General features: G+C 39.7%; 2 protein-coding genes across 2 annotated transcripts; both read right to left on the bottom strand.

The window, feature by feature from the left end:
* Positions 1-1,936: 1,936 nt before the first annotated feature.
* LOC118802189 (H-2 class I histocompatibility antigen, Q9 alpha chain-like) lies at positions 1,937-7,304 on the bottom strand. Its single transcript, XM_036562675.1, has 4 exons — positions 7,208-7,304; positions 4,908-5,168; positions 2,947-3,222; positions 1,937-2,303 (listed from the first exon to the last, which is right to left on the bottom strand). Exons 1-4 carry the CDS (start codon positions 7,254-7,256, stop codon positions 1,996-1,998), a joined length of 894 nt encoding a protein of 297 aa, XP_036418568.1. The 5' UTR covers positions 7,257-7,304; the 3' UTR covers positions 1,937-1,995.
* Positions 7,305-13,389: 6,085 nt separating this feature from the next.
* On the bottom strand, positions 13,390-21,215 carry LOC118802187 (H-2 class I histocompatibility antigen, Q9 alpha chain-like). The gene is made up of 5 exons (XM_036562673.1): positions 21,057-21,215; positions 18,977-19,243; positions 17,303-17,575; positions 13,555-13,789; positions 13,390-13,417 (listed from the first exon to the last, which is right to left on the bottom strand). Exons 1-5 carry the CDS (start codon positions 21,103-21,105, stop codon positions 13,390-13,392), a joined length of 852 nt encoding a protein of 283 aa, XP_036418566.1. The 5' UTR covers positions 21,106-21,215.
* Positions 21,216-23,247: the final 2,032 nt, after the last annotated feature.

Genomic DNA, 23,247 nt, shown 5'->3' with positions numbered 1-23,247 from the left:
AGGTTCTGGAGGAGAGAGAGGGAGGCGGGGTTAGGAACTCTGTGCTGATACCAATCATAACGTGTAATGCTGCTAAACTGAAATGACCAAAATTAAACATGATATTCTGAATAAATGACCATTCTACTGAATTAGTTCAAACTGCAGGCCCTGAGTAAAAACTATAAAAAAACAATGAACCTTATCCAGAACTTTATACAATTAAGAAACCATTTTGGTGTTTTAATAAAAATATTATGATTGTTTGCCCAGCTTTTCAAAGCTGTGCTGGTCATGTACTGGCTAGTGTTTTTGAGTTCTGCTCAAAATGAACTAAAATTGTCCTTACTGAAACATGTGGGAGAGTTTGGTGTGTTATGTTTGTTTTGGTAGTGACAAAATGGTAAACTTTAATATAAAAACATAAACATAACTAAGGTATAGAGTCACACAAAGCAAAATTATTGAAGTCTAAAGTTGGTTAAAAGTCCCAAATATGTTTTCTACTCTGACTTCAGATTTGGTATAATAAGAGTCAGTATTAGGAGAGGGTGGGAGTGAGCTGTTTAGGCCAAACTGTGACCAATTGTAGACCAGTTAACCAAAATGTGATGTAAAAACAAATGTAGAAATGACTTTCTGGGGAAAAAAAGCTAATGTAACTAAATAACTGTCAATAAAAACGATGACAGATTCTGCTGAACCTCTCATTTAACTGACCAAACTAAAAATGAACTTTTTCCATACAGTACACTGGTTGATTTTCAGTTTCAGGAGTAAATCAGATGCATTCTTTTGGCGTGTTTGTACGGAACTGGTGTATGAGCCTAAACGTGCAGATTATAGGTCATGTGCAAAGAAGAGCACAAAACGTGGGAGGATCACTCAGACAATGGGCGGAGCTACTGGACGTGCAGCTGATTACAAATTCCACCCAATTTACTAAATTTTGAGTCGCGTGCCCTAGCCAGATTTACATGGATTTTTATTTTTTAAACCAGATGTAAATTATCAGTAGTGTCTCAGAGGCGAGGTGTTGGGGGAGTTTCTTTAATTGTGGCTACACACAGCGGCTAGATGGAAACACACACTTAGAACACAAACTGAAAGAACAGTTGGTTACTTTTTTACTTGGGGTTCCATGACAGTAGCACTGTAATTGTTGACCCCTTTAAATCTCAGGCTTATTACATACTAAGGCTTATTATTCAGTAAGTACAGGGATTTTAATGCAAGCTGGCTGAGCTATTCTTAGGTTATAGAAGTGAGTAATAAAACTTTGGGCCTGTCGGCGGTCTCTGGCCTTTTGGGGGGGGTACTCAGCTGTGCTAGCTATCTATGTTTTTGATATGTACTAGATTCATGAGACTCTTTGTGCCTCACATTTAACACCAACTTTCAATGTCAGCCTGTTTTGGAGGCCCCCAGTCCAGCCCTGATTTTAGTTATTTGATTTACATTGAAAAAGTTCAAATATTTTAAGACAGTTTGGAATTAAACCATTTTATGTGATTATATCAACAATAATATCTGATGGGTTGGTTTCCATTCCACTGGAGGAATGGCCACATGAGACCTGCTGACAGGTCAGTGTAGAAAGGTGTTATCTGAGCAGCCCCTAACATCACTGTCTCCTTATCACTAAACTCTTCTCTTTTGCCCTGAATGTCTTTATGTCTGATTTCGGTGTTCATTTTCAGCCCTGCACCTCACCAGCGCATGGTCAGCCGTCCTCTGTGCAGCCTGCCCTCAAACTGCAGCCGCACGTATGTCTGACCTCTGTGTGTCTCCATAGAGACTCGTGTGCAGCTTCCTTTTCCTTACCGGACTCCTTCATCATCTTCCACAGTGAAAAGAGGAGAAGAACAGCCAGGACTGCACTGATGACGACACCAAACAAGCCTCCATGTGAGCCTCTGTCTGAAACACCAGTGAGGTAGATCTGTCAGTCTCCTTCAGCTGCTTCACCAACCAAACGAGTCTGAGAGTACAGAGGGGTTTACTGCCACCTCGGAATCAGATTCTCCTACCTGACAGGTCCCTGCGATCAGACACCTGTAGCACCATCTTCTTCTCCAGGCCACTGTGCTGAATGATGCAAGAGTACTTGTCCCTGTCCAGCTCCTCAGGTGAGACAGTCAGAATGCTCCTCTTCTGGAAGGTTCCATCCTGGTTGGGTAGCGTCTCAAAGAGCTCCACGTCCTCATGCAGATCCTCTCCATTCTTCTGCCAGGAGATCCTCAGTGCTTTGGGGAAGAAACCTGTAGCATGACACACCACTGGAGAAGAAGAGTCCCACTGGAACAGAGACACCTCAGGAGAGACTGGAGAGAGAGAGAGAGAGAGAGAGAGAGAGGACAAGTTGTTGTTGATTTTCTAAGTGTAAGTAAGTGAACACGTCCTCTACAGAGACACACACCAGCACATTTGAATACAAACTTAATGTTTATTAGCTGAATTTAACATACTGGAAAAAAGTTATGGCACATTTTTAACTTATCTTCAACTGCATATTTAACAAAAGTAAATGTTTGACTGATGTGATCCTGAACAAGCTAAGGTGCAGCATTTGGACAAAATATGTGCATATTTTAGTGCAGTAACCCAGTGTAAACATTCCACTCTTCTGGAATTCAGCTGCGTGTCCAACCTGAATAGATACTGAATAATCAGTCATAACATTAATAACTTAAAAATAAAACCTGTACATATTATACAGTGGCTGATTAAGATCCATATGGCCAGTGGATTCACTAAAATAATAACATAACATGATGTATTATTACCCTCTACAGAAATCAGAGGGTCTACTGTATTACACTGAGGGAAAGTAAAGAGAGGCATCCATGAGATGTTTGTCCTCCACATGCTGGTGAGTAATCAGTGAGTAAATGATCAGCAGGTTTTCAGTGATGAGGGTGAAACAGTGAGAGTGAACAGTTACAGTAACAGATCAGATCACTGTACCTTTCCTCTCTAGAGTGGATCTGCCATAACCCACATACTTCTGTAACCAGTCAATACAGGTCATCTTCAGGTAGGTCTTCCTGCCTGCAGTAAAGCCAGCATCAGGATCCCACTTGTATTTGGTAATAAGAGCTTTAGCATTGGCTGCAGTCCAGGTTTCAGTGTTCAGATCCAGAATGATGAAATCTTCTCCATCATAACCGAACTGCATGTATCCTCTCTTGGTTCCATCATCATGCAGCTCACAGCCGTACATCCACTGCACTGTGTGAACACCTGTAGAGACACACAGGAATATAAAGCTGGAACTTAATACAGCAAATTAAAGCATGTGATCTACTGAAACAGTGAACCTCATTCATTTACATTATAACCTGATGCCAAGTAATATGAACAGATGGAGTTTTCTGCTCTTCCCTTGCCTCAGTGCACAGTGTTAGTCACTGGAATCCCTATAGTTCCGTGAAATAGTTAGTACCTCCCAGTCTGTGTATTTTGACATTTAATCTTGATATTTAATCATTTATTAATTTATAAAAAAAAATAATAATTAAGGAAAATAGAAAAACTAAGCAATTCTAATATAGAGATTAAAAAGTATTTCCATCATAATTTACTCTTCTCTGTTAATAACATAATTTCTGAATGTTGTTGCATTTGTTTGATATTTAAATGCAAATTAACGCAGTACCACACTTTAAAACACATGACTAGGAATAGAATTCACAGTTTAGTGGCCTTTTATAGTTGCTCTAGTTAAATCAATCAACAATGAGCATTAACCGATAATGACAGTGTGAGGAGGCCCAGAGGCAGAAAAGCAGCCCCAAACCACAACACTTCCTCCACCATGCTTCACAGCTGGTCTGACGTTATTTTGGTCAAAGAGCAGTTTCAGGTTTTCAGTGAACAGCTTGACCTTCATCTTCAGAGCACACATTCTTCAGCGGTGCTGTCTGACAGTCATGCATCTACTCTCTTTTTCGAGGGCTTTTATGGCAAAGTTGTACGTTTTTCATATCAGATCTTCTATAAGTGTTCAACAGGGTTGATATCTGATGACTGTGAAGGCCATAGCAAACAATTTTTCATACTCAAACCATTCAGTGATTCCTCAGGGTTTATGGATGGGCGGGTGGTGTAGACCACTCCCATCAGGACAGAAATGTTTCATGAAATGTTTCATAGGAGCTCTCATTATTATGCATAATGTTAATCATGGAACATGTAGACTTTAAAAAGGCTAACATTGACTCTTGTTGTTCCTGTTTCATTTAAAGGATATTCTTTCTGGCTCTGAGATGCTTTGCTGCATACTTTTTTTAACTGAAATATAATTACACTAATAATTTAAGAGTAACTGTAATATACAGTAAATTGCATTAAGTTTTATTCGTGTTGCCCTTTGGAACCCCTGACTGCTCATGACGACTTCAGTATGGACTGAATTCAGGACAGTAGCTATTACAGAATAACAGTTCCACTCCAGATAAGAAAACAGCATCACACAAACATCCTAACTGGTTTTAAATACTGTCCTAACGTTAGGATAAACACCAACAGAGTCACATCATTTCATGTAACAAATTCACAGTAATTAGAGATGCTACACTTATTTCCACTGCACAACAGTGTTTTCACTTGTGAGATTTTTTTTTCTAACTCTGAGGTTCAAAAATGTTAGTAACAGAACAGTTGATTATCAACTTTGATTGAGTAGTTTAAGATTTACTACGTGAGATAAGATGCTGTAAGATAAAGTTCCTAAATTAAGACAGGATTTGGTTCTATAACACAAAATTGGGAACATTTTTTCCATCAGATTTTAACTTCAAATATAGAACATTTCTGTAATACAACATCGGATATAATCCTTAAATGTGGTCATATGTTTATTATTTATGAAGAAAAATGAACATATATAATTACTGCATTATAAATGCTAATAGATCTGTAATTACCATCAGTCTGGTTGAATCGCTGCATTACATTACCCACACTGGTTCTGAAGTTCTCCTGATGACGCTCACTACTCTGGGTCTCACTGTTCCAGTAATCATCATCCTCATTGTTCTCCATCCACTCTGTTTTGGGGATCATCTTCCTGATGTTACTGTCATAATAATCAATCTGCTCTCCATCCACCAGACCCACCACAGAGAACTCTGGGAAGTTTATTCCTGGAGTTACTGCAGTGTAGAGGTACTGCAGAGAGTGTGTAGCTGTAAAGATGAAAATTAAAACAATTAATAACTGAATCATACAATTTACAATCATACAATTTGTTATAATCACAATAATCATATGCATGCAAGTAGAAATGTTGTAAGTCTTCAGAGGTTTTTATTGATCATTCAGGCCAGAACTGGGGAATGCCACCGACTTTACATAGTTCTACATAATTAAACCGTTGAGATGCAAACAGAGTCATTCAGAGTGGTTTGGTGTGAAACGCTCTGTTCTAGAGAAACTTACAGAGTCAGAATTGTTCACAGTGGTGGTGATAGGAACCAGACGTCCACCTCTAAAAGCTCCCTCACAGAAAGTTACTACATGAAATGGTTATGAATTCACTGCCTGATGACTGAGACACTGTTTGCAATACTTTTGAGAAGATATTGGCCTTAAAATCCATTCATGGTGGAGGGATACGTGCAGGGTGTTATAAGGCAAAATAGTCCCAAAGAAAACCTATCATTTCATATTTATCACTTCACACCAAACCACTCTGAATCACTCTGTTTACATCTCACACACTGGACTTTGCAGAAATTTGGGTGGAGTTCTCCTTGAAGGCTCTGTAAACTCCTTAAGCCTAATAAGCTGAAAACAGTGAATGGCTTCAAAGGACCAGTATAGCTGCACTATTAAAGCTGTTTGTGGTCTCCTTTAAAGCATTAGCAGTTAAGAACTATCAACAAAGTTTGCAGCATATTTTTTTTTTCTTTTGACTCAATTTAAAGCCTGTAAAGTTACACATATGAAGTCACATGCAAACGTTTGGATGCTCCTGGTCAAATTCCATGTAGTGGTTGATTTTCTAAGTGTAAAAAAGTTCACATCATGTACAGAAAACACAATCAATTACTATTTTTTCTGAATTACTGTTATTACTGTTTATATTATGTTCATGAATTTAACATCTTGGAAAGGCCAGGTCCTTAATGAGTAAGGATGGGTTGAGGCTCACTACTTTAACAGGAAATGCATTAGCAAAGAGTCTGACAGCAAAGAGAAGAACGTTCTTCAGTGAGTGCAAAGATTTGAGTTATTTCACTTAAACGCATGCACATGACCTTTGGCCATTCAGACAGCACTGTATTAAAAAACCAGCATGCTTCTGTGATGGACATTACCACATGAGTTCAGGAACACTTTCACAAATTAACGATCAATATCAATGAAACTTTTACACCGTCTGTTGCTGCGTCCACAAATGCAAGTTAAGACTGTACTATGCACAGTGGAAGTCATATGTCAACATACAGAAACACTGCTGACTTCTCTGGGCTCAAGCTCATCTGAAATGGACTGATGCACGGTGAAACCATGTATTGTGGTCTGATGATGTCAACCTTTCAGATTGTTTATGGAAATAATGGATGTTGTGTTCTCTGGATCAAAGAGAAAATGGACCATGCTCATTGTTACCAACGTAAAGTTTAAGCCAGGGTCTATGGAGTATTAGCTGGTAACCTGCACATCTATAAAAACCACTATCAACGCTGAACACATTTGGCAGCGACGTATCACTGCTGTTGAAACCTTGCATCTCCATCTTTGTCATTTTCCAGTTTTTGACATAAAATGCCTGTTGCACTTTACACTGTGTGTTTTAAATTTTGGACAAAACAATTGTAAAGTTATCATTTCAGAGATACAAGGTTTTGTTTCTGACAGCAGTGATATGCAGCATTTTTTCAGAGACGTCCCTGATTATTTCAGCGTGACACCAAGCCACATTCTGCGCAGTCTGCCCAAAGGAATTTTCAAAAAATGATCTTTTTTGGAACATGCAGGCATCTTACATAGTGCAGCTTTAAAGAACTAGTTCTTGTACATTTAGCTGTGAGTTAAGGGCTGGTTGTTCAAATCCTGTGGGAATATTAAACCAGTTTGTGGTCTGCTCTACAGCAATAGCAGTAATCAGGAAGTTAAGGGCTGCACCACTGAGTATCTAACTTTACAGCCTCCAAAAAAACTTTAACCTTTAAATCTTTAGGATTACATATACAGTATGTTGTAATTAGCATGAACTCACCTGCTGATGTCAGATTAAAAGTAAGTGCAAGAAAAAGGAGAGATTTCATGATTAGGTCCCTGTGCTGTGTTTCTCCCTGCAGACTTCAGCCAAAAAATAGAAAGCAGAACCGTCCAGCTCTTCATACCATGAGCAACAGAATGTGGATTTCCTTTAAACGTTGAGGTTTCCAGCCACACATGATGAGAATCACTTCCTTTTACCTGTAATTTAGTTTACAGTGCTGAAGACAGCACAAGGACCAAGGCAAAGACATCAACTCTCAAAATAAAATTTATCTTTATCTATCGTTGACCTGATATTGGCTGGTGACCAGTGTTAGATAGTGGAACTATGTTGGTCTGATGTTGGCTGAGACCAGTGTTAGATAGTGGAACTATGTTGGTCTGATGTTGGCTGAGACCAGTGTTAGATAGTGGAACTATGTTGGTCTGATGTTGGCTGAGACCAGTGTTAGACGGTGAAACTATGTTGGGCTGATGTTGGCTGAGACCAGTGTTAGACAGTGGAACTATGTTGGTCTGATGTTGGCTGAGACCAGTGTTAGACGGTGGAACTATGTTGGTCTGATGTTTGCTGAGACCAGTGTTAGACGGTGGAACTATGTTTGGTCTGATGTTGGCTGAGACCAGTGTTAGACGGTGAAACTATGTTGGTCTGATGTTGGCTGAGACCAGTGTTAGATAGTGGAACTATGTTGGTCTGATGTTGGCTGAGACCAGTGTTAGACGGTGAAACTATGTTGGGCTGATGTTGGCTGAGACCAGTGTTAGACAGTGGAACTATGTTGGTCTGATGTTGGCTGAGACCAGTGTTAGACGGTGGAACTATGTTGGTCTGATGTTTGCTGAGACCAGTGTTAGACGGTGGAACTATGTTGGTCTGATGTTGGCTGAGACCAGTGTTAGACGGTGAAACTATGTTGGTCTGATTTTGGCTGAGACCAGTGTTAGACGGTGAAACTATGTTGGGCTGATGTTGGCTGAGACCAGTGTTAGACAGTGGAACTATGTTGGTCTGATGTTGGCTGAGACCAGTGTTAGACGGTGGAACTATGTTGGTCTGATGTTTGCTGAGGACCAGTGTTAGACGGTGGAACTATGTTGGTCTGATGTTGGCTGAGACCCAGTGTTAGACGGTGAAACTATGTTGGTCTGATTTTGGCTGAGACCAGTGTTAGACGGTGAAACTATGTTGGGCTGATGTTGGCTGAGACCAGTGTTAGACGGTGGAACTATGTTGGTCTGATGTTGGCTGAGACCAGTGTTAGACGGTGGAACTATGTTGGTCTGATGTTGGCTGAGACCAGTGTTAGACGGTGAAACTATGTTGGGCTGATGTTGGCTGAGACCAGTGTTAGACGGTGGAACTATGTTGGTCTGATGTTGGCTGAGACCAGTGTTAGACGGTGAAACTATGTTGGTCTGATGTTGGCTGAGACCAGTGTTAGACGGTGAAACTATGTTGGTCTGATGTTGGCTGAGACCAGTGTTAGACGGTGGAACTATGTTGGTCTGATGTTGGCTGAGACCAGTGTTAGACGGTGGAACTATGTTGGTCTGATGTTGGCTGAGACCAGTGTTAGACGGTGGAACTATGTTGGTCTGATGTTGGCTGAGACCAGTGTTAGACGGTGAAACTATGTTGGTCTGATGTTGGCTGAGACCAGTGTTAGACGGTGAAACTATGTTGGTCTGATGTTGGCTGAGACCAGTGTTAGACGGTGGAACTATGTTGGTCTGATGTTTGCTGAGACCAGTGTTAGACGGTGGAACTATGTTGGTCTGATGTTGGCTGAGACCAGTGTTAGACAGTGGAACTATGTTGGTCTGATGTTGGCTGAGACCAGTGTTAGACAGTGGATCTATGTTGGTCTGATGTTGGCTGGGACCAGTGTTAGACAGTGGAACTATGTTGGTCTGATCTTGGCTGGGACCAGTGTTAGATGGTGGAACTGTGTTGGTCGTTAACCTTTCCTGAACCGTTTCGCTTTCCGTATTTCCAGTGTTGCTTGCTGTTGATGTCTGTTCAGTGAGTCGTGCCAGAGAGTGTGAGCTGTGAAGGGAAACATGAATCGGATGCAACACCGGCGTGTTTGTGTGGTTCTCTCCTTGCTCCAGGGTCCTATGCTTTCATATTTATGAGTTCAGCATGAGCAGGGCGTCATCAGGGGGCGGTAACATTGTTTGACTGTTGCTGAAAAAATCACAATACCATCATGATACGAATACCAGTACGTTAGACTTTCCCCCAGTTCTCTGGCACTGAGACTGCCGTCTCTTCTTTGGTGTTAGAAAATCTCTCCAGCCCAGCAGCGCCCCCGACTGTTTCTACCCAGATAGCGCAGAGGAAAAATATCCTCATTGGACAGTTTCCCCCTTTTAACCCTCTTGTTTCCAACCAAAACTTAACAACGAAACTCGAGCATTACTACAATACGTGCAGAATCTGAACGCAATGAGTAAAACCGAATAAAAATAAACTAGAAGTCACAGAATGGTGATTTATTTTTATAATTTCACAAAAATCATTAGACCTTAGAGCTCTGGAGGTTCCCCACTGCAGTACAGCGAGCAGTGAGTGGACGCAGTAAAGTGGACAGGGGATGTATCAGTAAACAGTACAGAGATTCGGCTCCTTGGAGGAAAATGAATCACCGGAGGTTCGATTCATTGATCCGAACAGGTCATTCGTAAGAACCGAATCAGTGAGATGAACGGAGCTCTCCCAGCGCTGTCAGTGCAGGAAGCCATCTAGCGTTTGACCGAGGAAGTGCACCGGATCTCTTTTGAGAAACTGAGTTTTATTCAGCTCTCATTATTTAACTTTGCGACCTTGTGTTTACATTAATGAGCAAAACACTTTTCTCGTGGGTTTTATTATTTTATTTCAGAACCGTTGGACCGAAGTTAACTCCACATGCGGGCCTGCAGCAGGACCTATAGTGTGCTGGCTGGAATTACGTGTGGGATTTTTTCGTCGTGGTATTTATCGATGACGTCATCAACTCCATGTATGAGCATGCCGTTGTGACATCATCACACGCTGCTCTGTTTAGTGATTTACTGGAACCGGTTGGAGTTTATCAAGCTGTTTTTAGCGCAGTGTCCTGAAAAATGGATACGGGTTATATAGAAGACCTAACAGCTGTTATTGGTGATGCGCTACAGAACACAGCTCATCTAGTGCAGAAATGCCGTGCAGCTTACAGACAAGCCCAGGAGAAACTGGAGAAGGTCCTGGAAAAAGTGAGATGCCTTGAGAGAGAGCAGCAAAGTGAGATCGCTCAAAAGAGCAGAACGTGGTCGTGCAACACCGCCTGCTGGCACATGTGGAGGAGCCGACAGCAACGCAGGGAAAGGAGCACAAGGAGGCCAGACGAGGAGCAGAAGTCGACCTCCTCACAAACTGCCAGGACCTGGAGAGAGAAAACCGTAAGATGAAAGACAGACTGTCCAGGATGGAGTTGGAGATGCAGGAGAAACGAGAGACGTGGAGAGCAGAAAATAAGGAGATAATGAGGAGAACAGAGGAACACATGAAGGAAATGTCCAGCCCCAGGAGGAAAAGAGCTCAGGAAAGAGGAGATTTGGGAGGAGGAAATAAAAAGGGCCCTGAAAGAATGGATGTGAGTGAAGGAGTGAGTGAGTGAGATTTCTCCCTTAAATGAGTCAATAAAAACGTATCTAGAACCACTGAGTTGTGTTTGAGTGGTTTCTGTACTCACACACGTCACCATGAGTGCACTGTGTAATAAATTCACACAACATCTAAAAGCTCTGTTTAAACCAATACATTATCCAGCTGGTAAAAACGGTGAAGGCTAACTTGTTTGTGGGCAGTGTTAGTGTTAGCGATGAGCTTTCAGCTAGCATAGCTGGCTAAGTGTAATAGCCAGATAGGGTCGCCAACCATCCCGTTAAATACAGAATTCTCCCTTAGGTGGAAACTAAAAGACGTGTTCCGTATTGAATGAGAGAGCTGGCGGGAAGGCCCAAACCCCAAGTGAGACGAAGCCCCACAACGACGGCGGGGATTTGAGATCAACGAGGGATTTGTGGATGGTGCGCGAGTCCCAAGCCCCACCTCCAGGCACTGCCTTCGGTCCTGCAGTGAGGCCACTTCAGTATGCCTCATATTCAATCCCAGTGGCCAAGCCAAGGAGCAGGGGCGGCTCAGGTGCTCATGCTGCCCTTAATGAGAGCCAACTGACGCTGATCTGGCATCGGCTTTCAAGTACTACTAGAAGAACTGATATTGGTCTATAGTTACATGCTTGATCAGATGCTCCGACCTTTGAGTTATGAAACTTCCCTGCATTGATGGATGAATTTATTACATGCTCTGTAGGCCTTATCAAGACAGCACTATATTTTTTAAGGAAATTTGTATCTGGCTCAGATATAACCTTTAACCTTTGAGTTATTTAATTGATCAATAATCTTAAAAAGTTTACTTTGATTTGCCTGCATAATGTGTAAAATACATTGATGTATCCTTCATTGATGGTGCTACTGATTGAACATTTGCTGCAAGTTCTTCTACTGATTGAATGAAAAAGGTGTTAAGGTGTTCACTGTCAGTTTCCACAGTGCTCATCAATTCATTTATAATTCATGCAAAAATCATGATTAGTAAGCCTATTTATAAGCTTCTACAGTTCTTCGCTGAGCTGTGATCTGATTAACGGTCCAGGTGGACAGAATGGCGTGTATAAACTGCTATATTAAATTCATGGAAACTTATTTCAGTATATGTGACGTCATCCATCAAAGATTAAAAAATTAATATAAAAAATCAAGACTTCATCCTTTACTATAAACCCAGTGCAGTATTGGTATCATGAATGATCAGAGTGGAAGAAATGATTCATGACTTTATTAACAGACTTTATTTGTATGTCTTTATGTTCCGATAACAAAGGTTAATGTTGCCTTTTCATAACAAAACACATATTTTAAAAATGTGAGACTGACCACAAAAGTGCAAATAAAAAATGCTGATACTGAAAGAAAAGCTTGAACTTGCTGAAATGCTGAATCTTCTTCATCTTCATTGTCCTCCTCTGTACGTCCTCTCTGTAAAGACAAACGTAAAAACAACAGCGGGATTATAAAGTTTACTCTGACACCAATCCAAATTTCTGATGACAACAGACTGCAGGTGATCATACTTAAACTACTATAAATATAAACAAAGGGCACAGACAAGGTGGACATTTTACAACTAAGTCTTTATGAGACCACCTGAGTTTTACTCTGTGTAAAACTGTATCCAGGATATTTCGATAGCCTAAATCCCATGAAGCTGAAGTCAGATTCTTGTTCGAATTTTCCCGTTCCACCTTAAATGGTGCAGCAGGTCAATTCTGGTGCCTCAGGTCATTGCCCACTCAGGCACCATTTAAGGTGGAATGGGAAAATACAAATAAGAAGCTGGCAAATAAGAAGCTGACTTCAACCTCTCTAAAACACTGAGTCAGAGAATTCTACCAGTATTAAAAGTGAAGTTCAGATGTGTTGATCACCCAATCTGAAAACACTGCATTCGGACATGAAGTTAGCGCTGCACAGACTATGCTGCCTTTGAGACCATCATGACCCCAATCTGCCCTTTTGATAGCCTGGATCAGTAATCTTCTGCAGTGTAGGGCGTGATATTAAACATTCTCCAATCATCTTCTCAGCGGTTGATGAAGTTTGCTGCACAACAGCTGCTTGTCATTGTTGATTTCTGCCATAAAGAGCGCCGCTTTCTGTTGCCGTCTGTCCTGTAGTTGTGCTCGCGTCTCTGTGATGATGTTGCACAAAACCCGTCCATTGATGCCAGTTATAAACTAAATTTGGCTGTTTGAACAGTTGAGGCTGGCTGGTGTTAAACCATTTTTTTTCCTTCAATAAATGAAATAATGTAAAAGCTGTATTCCTTGTTTACTTATGTTGTCTTTGTCTTATGTTAAATATTGTTTGAAGAGGTGAAACAGTTTCATGTGACAAACTTGCTAAAGCAGAAGCGATCAGAAGGGTATGAACACTTTTTCACAGTTTTGCATGTTTACTGATATCTGCTCTGGTTTCCTTACCACACTCGTTAACCATCATCCACAGCGCAAAGAGCAGAAGAACAGCCGCAAATACAATGATGATGATTCTAAAGCTTGAGCTTCCGTCTGAAACACAGTGTTAAATCTGGGTCAGTGTTCTGTTTCTACTTCACCAGTCAAATCAATATGAAAAACAAACAGATTTTTAAAGATTTTTTCCCTTCAGAATCAGATTCTCCTACCTTGAAGGATTCTGAGATCAGACATCTGCAGCGCTATCTCCATCTTCTCCAGGCTGCTGTGCTGAATAATGCAGCTGTACTGATTCCTATTCAGCTCCTCAGGTGAGACAGTCAGAACACTCCTCTTCTGGAAGGTTCCATCCTGGTTGGGTAGCGTCTCTCTGAGCTCCACGTCCTCATGCAGATCCTCTCCATTCTTCTGCCAGGAGATCATCACTGCTTTGGGGAAGAAACCTGTAGCAAGACACACCACTGGAGAAGAAGAGTCCTTCTGGAACAGAGACGCCTCAGGAGGAACTGGAGAGAGAGAGACAGAGAGAGAGAGAGAGAGAGAGACAGAGAGAGACAGAGAGAGAGAGAGAGAGAGAGAGAGAGAGAGAGAGAGAGAGACGACATGTTGTTGCTGAGTTTCTAAGTGTAAATAAGTGAACACTTCCTCTACTGAGAATGCACTCCAGCACATTTAATGCATTTTATTTACTGAAATTAACATACTGGAAAAAATCGGGCATAAAATGTTATTAAGTTATGGCACATTTAATTTTTTTTTCAATATGTTAACTCAATGTGTTACTTACTTTCACTTGCATATTTAACAAAAGTGGAATCTGACTGACTGATTTGTCCCAGAAAAAGCTGAGGTGCAGCATGTGGGCTCTACCAGGCTGGTATTTTACTCACTAAGGACTCTCTGGCCTCTTTTCCACAGCAGTGCTGAACGGTTTCCACATGGACGCGATACGACACAGAACACTTAAAAACCGGGCTCGGCCCAGTTTTTTTTGGCACGGTTAGCCAATCGTATTCGGGGCCACAGAACCGTTTGTTGGGATGGCGTAAGAGAGGATAACTGGTTAGCATTAGCTTAGCTAGCATGCTGCCAGCTCTGCTCACTACAGAACAGATTCGATTCTGATTAAAAGAAATTGTACTGACACAAAATCTGATGATAATGACTCAAATCTGAGGAAGCGAAGTCGAGCAGCTGATGTTAGAGGGACAGAAAGCTGAAATAACCTCTTCTCCGGTGTCTGACGCTGGAGCCTCCTAGCTAAGCTAATGCTAGCCAACTCCTCTCTCCTAGTTAACGTAGCATAGCTGAAGAGATCCAAACACCCCAGTGCAGGTTCAGTTCGACTCACTGCTCTGCTATCACAAGTATAGATGATAAAAACTTACAACAGCGAGATCAAAGTTGACTGACTGATGGTGGAGTGACATAAAGCTAAAATCTGCCCTGTTCTGTAGTGCTTTAAGCTGTAGCCTGCTAGGCTAAGCTGATGCGAGTGCACGGTGCCTCCCACCACAGCACAGGCTCGGTTCTACTAAACCGATTATTAAAAACACCTGTATAGAGGATAAAGATGAGAGCAGCCGAGAGACTGGAGTAGGAGTAGCAGACAGAATTAAACTTGTTTTGTGGTGGGTGGAGTGTGCATGGCTATTAGCCTGTTAGCAGTTAGCCACTCATTTGTGTAGTTTTCTTGGGTATTTCCTGGTTCTGATTTAGTGGTTCAACAGTTGGGAACAGAAACCGGCCATGAGTCTAGATCAGTGCAGAGCGGTCCAGTACAGCCCTGAGAACCATTTGGCTCAATAGTGGAAAAGCAGCCTCTGATGTGGGAGCTATGGGCCAATGCAGAAATCTAATGATCTCTTTAAATATGAAGAATGAGGATCCTTTAGTGAAGTAACCCAGCGTCACTTAAACACTGTTCTCTTCTGGAGTTCAGCTGCTTATCCAACCTGAATTTTAATAGAGTAATTACTGCCTTTTGGCCAAATTGCAACCTAACAGACACTAAACTAGTTTTAAAATATTTCTGAACCTGTCATTTAGGCTACAGCACTGCTTGTCTGAAGAAGATCAACTCATCAGTCCAAGAAATCTTTTTTTTAAGATTGTTTACAGTGTGTATTCATTTCAGTTTTTCAGTTATTCATAGTCACCAAATAATTCATAGTAGTTACTAAATATTAATAGTTAATGTTGGATCATTCATAGCAGATACTGAATAATTAATAGTAGTTTCTAAATATTTCATAGTAGTGAATAACACTGAATAATTCATAGTAGATGCTGAATAATTCATAATAGATACTGAATAATTCATAGTAGATACTGAATAATTCATAGTAGATGCTGAATAATTCGTAATAGATACTGAATAATTCATAGTAGATACTGAATAATTCATTGCAGGCTGCAAAATTCATAGTACAACCCCAATTCCAAAAAAGTTGGGACGCTATATAAAATGTTAATAGATGTAAAAAAAAAAAAATAGAATGCAATGATTTTCAAATCTCATAGACCCATATTTCATTCACAATAGAACATAAAACACATATCAGATGTTGAAAGTGAGACATTTTACCATTTCATGAAAAACATTAACTCATTTATAGCTTGATGGCAGCCCTGGGACAGGGCCATGTCTACCATTGAGTAGCATCCCCTCTTCTTTTAACAACAGTCTGTAAACATCTGGAAAGTGAGGAGACCAACTGCTGGAGTTTTGGGAGAGGAATGTTGTCCCATTATTGTCTAATGTAGGATTCTAGCTGCTCAACAGTTCTGGGTCTTCTTTGCTGGATTTTTCATTTTATGATGCGCCGAATGTTTTCTATTGGTGAAAGGTTACATTTTACACAGCGTCCCAACTTTTTTGGAATTGGGGTTTTAGTTAATGATACTGAGGAGTTCATAGTAGATTCTGATTAATTCATAGAGGATGTTGAATAGTTCATAGTAGATGTTGAATAATTCATGGTAGATGCTGAATAATTCATAGTTGATGCTGAATAATTCATAGCAGATGCTGAATAATTTATAGTAGATAATGAATAATGCATAGTAGATGTTGAATAATTCATAGTAGATGCTGAATAATTCATAGTTGATGCTGAATAATTTATAGTAGATAATGAATAATGCATAGTAGATGTTGAATAATTCATAGTTGATGCTGAATAATTCATAGTAGATGTTGAATAATTCATAGTAGATGCTGAATAATTCATAGTAGATGCTGAATAATTCATAGTAGTTGCTAAATAATTTATAGTAGATGTTGAATAATGCATAGTAGATTCTGATTAATTCATAGAGGATGTTGAATAGTTCATAGTAGATGTTGAATAATTCATGGCAGATGCTGAATAATTCATAGTAGATGTTGAATAATTAATAGTAGATGCTGAATAATTCATAGTTGATGCTGAATAATTTATAGTAGATAATGAATAATTCATAGTAGATGCTGAATAATTCATAGTGGATGCTGAATAATTCATAGTGGATGGTAATTAATTCATAGCAGATACTGAGTAATTCAAAGTAGATGCTGAACAATCAATTGTAAATACTGAATAATAAGTCAAACAAAACGTGAGAGTGGTATAAAATACAGATATATTTTTTTACTAGTGTAGTTTTTTACTTAGTGTAGAGCCCAGCTTGCCTTCATTACCAACCAAGACAGTCTAACCACACAGAAATAAAGTAAAACAGCCAATCTGCTGATGCAGATAGAAACTGAAGTTACAATGTATTATACAGTGGCTGATTACGATCCATATGACCAGTGGAGGCACTAAAAGAATAACATAACATGATGATGTATTATTACTGTCTATAGAAATCAGGTCTTCTGTCTTACACAGAGTGAAAGTAAAGAGAGGCATCAGTGAGATGTTTGTCCTCCACATGCTGGTGAGTAATCAGTGAGTAAACAATCAGCAGGTTTTCAGTGATGAGGGTGAAACAGTGAGAGTGAACAGTTACAGTAACAGATCAGATCACTGTACCTTTCCTCTCCAGAGTTGATCTGCCGTATTCCACATACTTCTTTATCCACTCAATACAGGTGTTCTCCAGGTAGTTCTTCACCTGAGCAGCCCAGGCTTCTCCGTCCCACTTGTGTTTGGTAATAACAGCTTTAGCGTTGGCTGCAGTCCAGGTGAAAGTGTTCAGATCCAGACTGATGAAGTCTTCCCCATCATAACTGTACTGATCATATCCTCTTCTGGTTCCATCATCATGCAGTTCACAGCCGTACATCCACTGCACTGTGTGAACTCCTGCAGAGACACACAGGAATGTAAAGCTGGAACATAATACAGCAAATTAAAGCATGTGATCTACTGAAACAGTGAACCTCATTCATTTGCATTATAAACTGATGCAAAATAATATGAACAGATGGAGTTTTCTGCTAATTCCTTGCCTCAAGGCACATTCAGTGTCAGGTACTGCAATCACTATAGTGCTGTGAAAGTACCTCCCATGAAAATCTGTGTATTTTGTCTGTTGATCTGATCGTCTGATTTCTGAATGCTGTTGTTGTGTTTATTTAGTATGTAAATGCACATAAACAAACTACCATTAAATATACATGAATAGGAGTATACTAGGAGTATGCTCAAGCGGCCTTTTATGGTTCCTCTGGTTAAAGCAATCAATAAAAAGCACTTCATGATCAAAATTTTGTTATAAATGTACACACACAGTGAATCTAAAGATAATAACACAATATTAGCCACATCTCGCTGGAAATTCATGGCTCCATCTATAATGACAGTGTGAAGAGGCCCAGAGGTGAGAAATACGCCCAAACCAGAACACTTCCTCCACCATGCTTCACAGCAGGCTAGAAGTTCTTTTGGTCAAAGGGCAGTTTTGGTTTTCAGCAAACAGCTTAACCTTTGTCTTCTTTCTTCAGAGCACACATCGCACCAATAGTCCTTATCTTCAGGGGTTTTGTCTGACACCACTGTCATGCATCTACATCCTTTTTTGAGAGCAGAGGCCTCCTTCATTCTTCCCCCAGGGGCTGTATTACAGAAACATCCTAACTCTGAAATCTTACCTGTTTAGTCAGTATGACCTGAAGGTAATAACCTCAGTGGTGTCCTAACTTCAGTTTTAGTCTTCTGTTTCTATCATTTTTAGACAGCTGTGACAGGTAGCATAACATGTTCACTATAACTAGCATGAAGATGTTACATTTTTCATATTGCAAATTGTGTTTTCATTTGTGAGATCTCTGAGGCTCAAAAATCCCCATTGACATGATCTCCACCATCCCCCCTCATTACCTTCATGTGTTAATGTTCATCAAGAGTTCTATACAAATATTGCAGTGATGGTGGTAAATAATAATGCAACTGAATTGAATGTGTTGCTGTGTAAAATGTTAGTGCAATCGCAACTGAAGCAGCAGGGGGCGCTCACCATGACCATGACCGGCCACAATCAAGTAGTTTATTTCCTAACTCGAGATAAGAATTTGTAAGGTAAGATCTGCTTTCTAAATTAAAACAGGATTTGCTTTTGAAATACGAAATTTTGAAAAAATAAAGATCTGAAATTAGGATCAAAGATTAGAAGTCTCTGTAACATGTTCTTAAAAATGTGACTGTATAATGTGACTATTGTGTTTATTTTTTATGAAAACATTTTATGAAAAGTTCTGTTATTACCTTCAGTCTGGTTGAAGCGCTGCATTGCTGTAGCCACATTAGCTTTGAAGGTCTCCTGAAGACTCTGACTAATCTGGGTCTCTCTGTTCCAGTAATCTGGATCATAAGCATCACTCTTCTCCATCCACTCTGTTTTGGGGATCATCTTCCTGATGTTACTGTCATAGTACACAATCTGCTGTCCATCCACCAGACCCACCACAGAGAACTCTGGGAAGCTTATTCCTGGAGTTACTGCAGTATGGAGGTACCAAAGAATGTGACTCACTGTCAGGATAAAATTAACAAAGTGACTGAAGTTTTTCTAAGGAAAAAAAATTGAGAAAATCAGAATAATCATGAAATAAAACTGTAATGTTGAAAGTATTCAGATTCATAATAGTTTATATTGATCATTCATGTCATGATTATTAAAGAAGAATTCTTATTCTAAAACCTGTTACTTCAGACTGTCACTATTTTCCATCATCATCATTCCATATAAACTCAGAAGACTCGTGTAGGTTCACTGGTGGTTTTGATAGTAAATAAAATGCCTATATTTGTGTTGTAGTCATGGCGATGCCTGGTTCCTGTCACCACCACTGTAAAGACATCTGAGTCTCTACAATCAACTACTTCACACCAAACAACTCTGAATGACTTTGTTTACATCTCAACTATGAAACTTGCAGACATTTTGGTGGATTTCCTCTGTAAATGTTAATGTAAATGTGCTCTGTAAATGTTTGAAAATCATCTGAAAGAGGTGATGCAATCATGCTTGGGTATAAAAGGAGCATCCAGGAAAGGTTCTTTATAAGTGAGGATGTTCAAGACTACTAAAAAAGGCATCAGCGAATAACACAGCTGTTAAAAAATACTGTTCCTCACTGAGCAATTGACCAAGGTTTAGTCATTTCATCTTCTACAGTGCATAATATCACCATAAGATATGGAATCCACAAAAATCTCTGTGCATGAAGGAAAAGGCCAAAAACCGCAACTGAATGCTTAAGACATTTGACCCACTGCATTAAAAACCAGCATGCTTCTGTGATGGATATCACCACATTTAGGAACACTTTGACAAACTGTTGTCAATAAAAAGCCCATCACTGCTCCCACAAAACTTAAGACTGTACTGTGCACAGATGAAGTAATATTTTAATAATTTCTAGAAACGTCACCGAATTCTCTGGGCTTGAGCTTCTCCGAAATGGACTGATTCACAGTGGAAACATGTCTTGTGGTCTGACGAGTCAGCCTTTCAGATTATGGAAATAATCAACATTGAGTTCTGTGAGCTAAAAAAGAAAGATTTGGAAAATGTGTAACTGCAAGCAGTGGGGGTTGAGCTTTGGCCCCCTTCCCCGAGGGGATGAATCTGAGTATTGAAAGAGAATTTAAAGAGAACTCAGTCTAAACTCTGTGAAGGAGCGTCTTCTGAGGATGTGAGTGAAATGTCTACTGTTGTCATCATATCTTCATCGGTATAATGTTGATTTTGAGATTTGAGGCCTAAACATCGAGTTGGACCTTCTTTTTGAGCCTGTGTGTGTGAGGGTACTATGTAAAACCAAACAACATGGTGTGAAAAACTTGACACCTCTGACTTTTAAATGATTATTTCAGGCTTTACAGGGCGACTCGCAGCAGCGCACACTCACCACATTTTAGCCTGTTTATATTCTCCTCGCTCAGTAATGATACTTCTTTCAGTTTTCATAAAAAACTTACAAAATCTTACATAGTGCAGCTTTAAAGGAATAGTTCTTGTACATTTAGTTGCAAGTTAAGGGCTGTTTGTTCAAATGAAGTGGCAACATTAAAGCGATTTGTGGTCCGCTTTAAGCATTAGCAGTAAACAGGAAGTTAAGGGCTACACCACTGAAAATGGAGTGGCTGCAAACTGCTAAAAAATAAGACAATTCTAGCACAAAAATATATATTTACTCTATTAAATATGACAATAAGCCAGACACAAACTGAGCAAACATTTCAGACTCCTGCTATCACCAGTGCTGGCCTCTGAAACATCCTTTAACCTGTAAGCCTTTAGGTTTACGTATACAGCATGTTGTAATTAATATTAACTCACCTGCTGATGTCAGATTAATAGTAAGTGCAAGAAAAAGGAGAGATTTCATGATTCGGTTCCTGCGCTGTGAATCGTCACGCAAAGAAAGAGATAGCAGAACTGTCCGGCTCTTCACCCCGCAAATAGCACAAGGTGAGATCTTCAGCCGCGCAATGAGAAACACTTCCTTTTACCCACGAGCATAACTTTGTTTACGCAACGCTGGGGACAGGACCAAGTGAAAGAATCGATAGCACTTTACTTTGTATTTTGGCAGTAAGTGGGTAATAATAGTCTAATATTGTGTTAACAAGTCATAATTACCTAAAAATATTGTTGCTAATAAATAATAAGTTAAAAGTTCATAGTATTATTGCAGTTATAATTTCAATGCAGTTTAACCACACTGTTCTGAGGAACTGATGTGATCACCTAATGTGAGATGCAGTAATGGAAAGAATGGTTTCAGAGCATTTAGTTTCACTATAATTACAGGCGGTCACTGAATGTGTACATCACCCTGTGCCTGACCATTTATAAACATAACCGATAAGAAACACTGTAGAAACAAGTGAATTAGTATTTTATAGCACTAATAACACATCATTTGATACTTCATTATTTTTGGGATAATAACTAATATAATCCAAACCTACAATGATTTAAAAAATATGTATATGTTGATTAAGCAGCTGTTATCCTGTAAGAGCTTGATGCTATATATTGTAGCTTGTGTAGTAGACGACCCTTTTTTCTTGTTGTGTGGTATGTTATTAATCAGGATGGAAGCAGGCATAAACTGGGCCAGCTGGGGGTCCTAGGAGCAGGCATATATACAGACACTTAGGGGTCCTGGGAGCAGTTTCGTCAGAGAACTTGTAGAGAGAAGAATTACCAGAGCCGGTTTATGAGGAGCCTGACCTCTTCCTATTCCTCCCATTATATCAAAAACAGGACTACAAAACAGCAGAGGGCGCCCGTGAGCGAGTCCTCAATTAATGGGAGTAAATGGCTCAACGGCTAAAAACAAAAAGTTAAAATAGTTTCTAATCACTGAACCAGAACCTTCCTTTAATTTTAGAAAGCTGAAGGATGTGTTTCACTAAAAAATCAAAGAAAATTCACCTTTAGCTACAGCAAATGGGTTTTGGGCAGCAGGACACTATTGCTACTGAGTGCTGATTGGTTGGCGAGCGGAGCAGCTCATTGGCTGTTCATGCTTAGCAAAATAAGTAGATTACATAAGAAATATTTATTTTTCAAATCAGTTTGGTAATTTGTAAACCCAAAGAAACATTTTCAAAGTAAAATTATAATTCACTGTAAATAAAATCCAAGATAAAGCTACAAATATTTTTCCATAGTAGTCGAGTTTGATCACAAAGCCAAAATAGATGAAAAAGAGTTTCTGGGTATAGGCCACAAAAGGTACATCTTATATGCAAGGATACCTTAAATCTTGACACTAAAAGGAATTTTACTAGATAAATTTGGTAAATATGCCTGTAAGAAACCTCCTTGATTTTATTTATCAATAAATACTGATTTATTTATCAATAAATTCTTCTTCCAACAGATTGCAATTACGTGTGGAACCGAAACATTGTCATTCTGGAATAAAGCATGAATCTTCCAATTGGTTTTTGTTTCTGTTGGTCAGAACAGGCTTCGAGAGAGGACAAGGAAACACCATCTGGACCCGGTGCTTTCCTGGCCTTCTGTCTCTGGAAGAGCCCTCACATATACATCACTTCACAGGTTTGTTTTTGTTTAAACCAGTAAGACACGTTTATATTAAAAACTTTGGATTCATTCTGTGTTTTGATTTCTGAAGGTAATACCTGCCATAACCAAACACCTTTAACTGTAAAAGCTGACTGACCAAAGGCTGCTCTGTGCACCGGCATTCTACAGTTGCCAATTACTGCACCCCTCATTGTCGCTCCATTGTCTGCCCGCTTTGTAATAAACTGACCAAATATTTCTGGGGCAAGATTGTTTATGTGCTTAAAAATAAGTGTTAAACATGTCAAATTTAATTTCACAGTGATGCCCCCTCATTGGTTTCTGATCTATTACTTTCAAAGCCTGTTTATGTAAGGAGATTGTAGGTTTAACTGCTGACTGAAAAGCTTAAGACATATATGATAAAATCATGGCGTGCACAAACATCTGTACAGCCTTGAGAGGAGTGCAAGGTCTAGTGCATTGA

The sequence above is a fragment of the Colossoma macropomum genome, unplaced genomic scaffold (genome assembly GCF_904425465.1).
Source record: "Colossoma macropomum unplaced genomic scaffold, Colossoma_macropomum, whole genome shotgun sequence".
Taxonomy (NCBI): Eukaryota; Metazoa; Chordata; class Actinopteri; order Characiformes; family Serrasalmidae; genus Colossoma; species Colossoma macropomum.
The sequence above is the reverse complement of the archived record's forward strand: the minus strand, read 5'-3'. Positions and strand labels throughout refer to the sequence as shown.

Bases quoted from the DNA above. Each gene is read 5' to 3' on its own strand.
- LOC118802189 (XM_036562675.1), bottom strand. From the start codon at position 7,256: ATGAAATCTCTCCTTTTTCTTGCACTTACTTTTAATCTGACATCAGCA. The intron at 3,223-4,907 runs GTAATTACAGAT...GTGTCTCTACAG, and splicing joins GCGATTCAACCAGACTGATG to GTGTTCACACAGTGCAGTGG. The intron at 2,304-2,946 runs GTACAGTGATCT...CTCTCTCTCCAG, and splicing joins ATCCACTCTAGAGAGGAAAG to TCTCTCCTGAGGTGTCTCTG.
- LOC118802187 (XM_036562673.1), bottom strand. From the start codon at position 21,105: ATGAAATCTCTCCTTTTTCTTGCACTTACTATTAATCTGACATCAGCA. The intron at 19,244-21,056 runs GTGAGTTAATAT...TTATCCTGACAG, and splicing joins TATTAATCTGACATCAGCAG to TGAGTCACATTCTTTGGTAC. The intron at 13,418-13,554 runs GCACAGCAGCCT...TGACTGGTGAAG, and splicing joins CAGTACAGCTGCATTATTCA to TAGAAACAGAACACTGACCC.